Source organism: Naegleria gruberi (assembly GCF_000004985.1).
Source record: "Naegleria gruberi genomic scaffold NAEGRscaffold_120, whole genome shotgun sequence".
NCBI classification, from domain to species: Eukaryota; Heterolobosea; class Eutetramitea; order Acrasida; family Naegleriidae; genus Naegleria; species Naegleria gruberi.
In genome coordinates, this window is record NW_003163207.1 from 7,219 (window position 1) to 8,501 (window position 1,283).

The window sequence follows — 1,283 nt, forward strand, 5'->3', positions numbered from 1 at the left end:
GGTGGTATGAAAAGAAGATTATCTATTTGTATTGCTTGTATTGGTTCTCCTAAATTAATTTTATTAGATGAACCTACTACTGGTTTGGTATGTTTTTAAATTTATTTAATATTTAATTTATTTATTTTATAATTTTAATATTTTAATTTTAATATAATTTAATATTTAATATAATTTAATATTTTAATAGGATCCATTTTCACGTAAAAAAGCATGGAATTTAATTCATAAAATGAAGAAAGGTAGAGCAATGATATTAACAACACATGCTATGGATGAAGCAGATTATTTAAGTGATCGTATTGCAATTATGGCACATGGTCAATTAAAATGTATTGGTGATTCATTATCTATTAAATCTCAATATGGAAGTGGATATAATTTACTTGTAGTTGCTAATAATGGTTATGAAAAACAAGTTGTAAAAACAATTAATCAATATTTAACAAATGTTAAAATTGTTTCACAAAGTGCTGGTAATTTCATTTTCAATGTTCCTAAAGAACAAGTTAATGAATTAGGTCAATTAATTTCTTATTTGGAAAAATTAACAAGTGAAAATACTTTAAATAATAATGGAACATCTATTAATGGTAATACTAATATGATTAAAGATTGGGGTATTTCACAAACAACATTGGAAGAAGTTTATCTAAAAGTTACACAAAACTCTGAATTTTCATACAAGAATGATGATAATGCTATTAGTATGGGTAATATGAGTGAAATTGCTGAAGAACAAGAATTAATTGAACACAACAACACTGTACCAAATGTTGTTTCACTCAATGATGTTAGTGAAATGACAAATAATGCAGAAGAATAATACATATAAATTAAATAATTAATAAATATTTATCAAACTTTTCATTTGATTACTGGAGGTTGGAATTAGTTTTCTAGTCCAATTAATCTTAATTCATATTGAGAATCTTATTAAAATTCAAATCCAATTGGTAATAAAGTATCCTTATCATATTGAATGAAAACATCACCTGATAAACCATCTAATTGTCTATCTAATGAAATTCTACCTGCTTCTAAAATTGCTGTTGTAATTAATGTTGCAATATGTGTTGGTAAATTTTTAATCTTATTGTCATTATTTTCATTGTTATTTTCATTATTTTCATAATTTCTAATAAAATCAACTGATGGTAATTGTAATTTTAATAAATCCAAATCATTAATAAAATTATTTTGATATAAATAAACACATTCAATAAAAGAAGCTAAACTTTGATAACCATAACCATTTTGACCTGCAAATACACCTAATACAT

The 1,283-nt window shown here is 23.4% G+C and overlaps 1 protein-coding gene across 1 annotated transcript in view; it reads left to right on the forward strand.

Moving 5' to 3' along the window:
- Window positions 1-874, forward strand: part of NAEGRDRAFT_82323 (kinesin) — a gene marked incomplete at its 5' end in the record, with an annotated part of 6,516 nt that extends 5,642 nt beyond the window's left edge. The window contains one exon of the mRNA XM_002668686.1: window positions 191-874. Coding sequence (XP_002668732.1) covers window positions 191-826 — 636 coding nt within the window. The 3' untranslated portion in view covers window positions 827-874. The remainder of the gene's footprint in view (window positions 1-190) is intronic.
- Window positions 875-1,283: the final 409 nt, after the last annotated feature.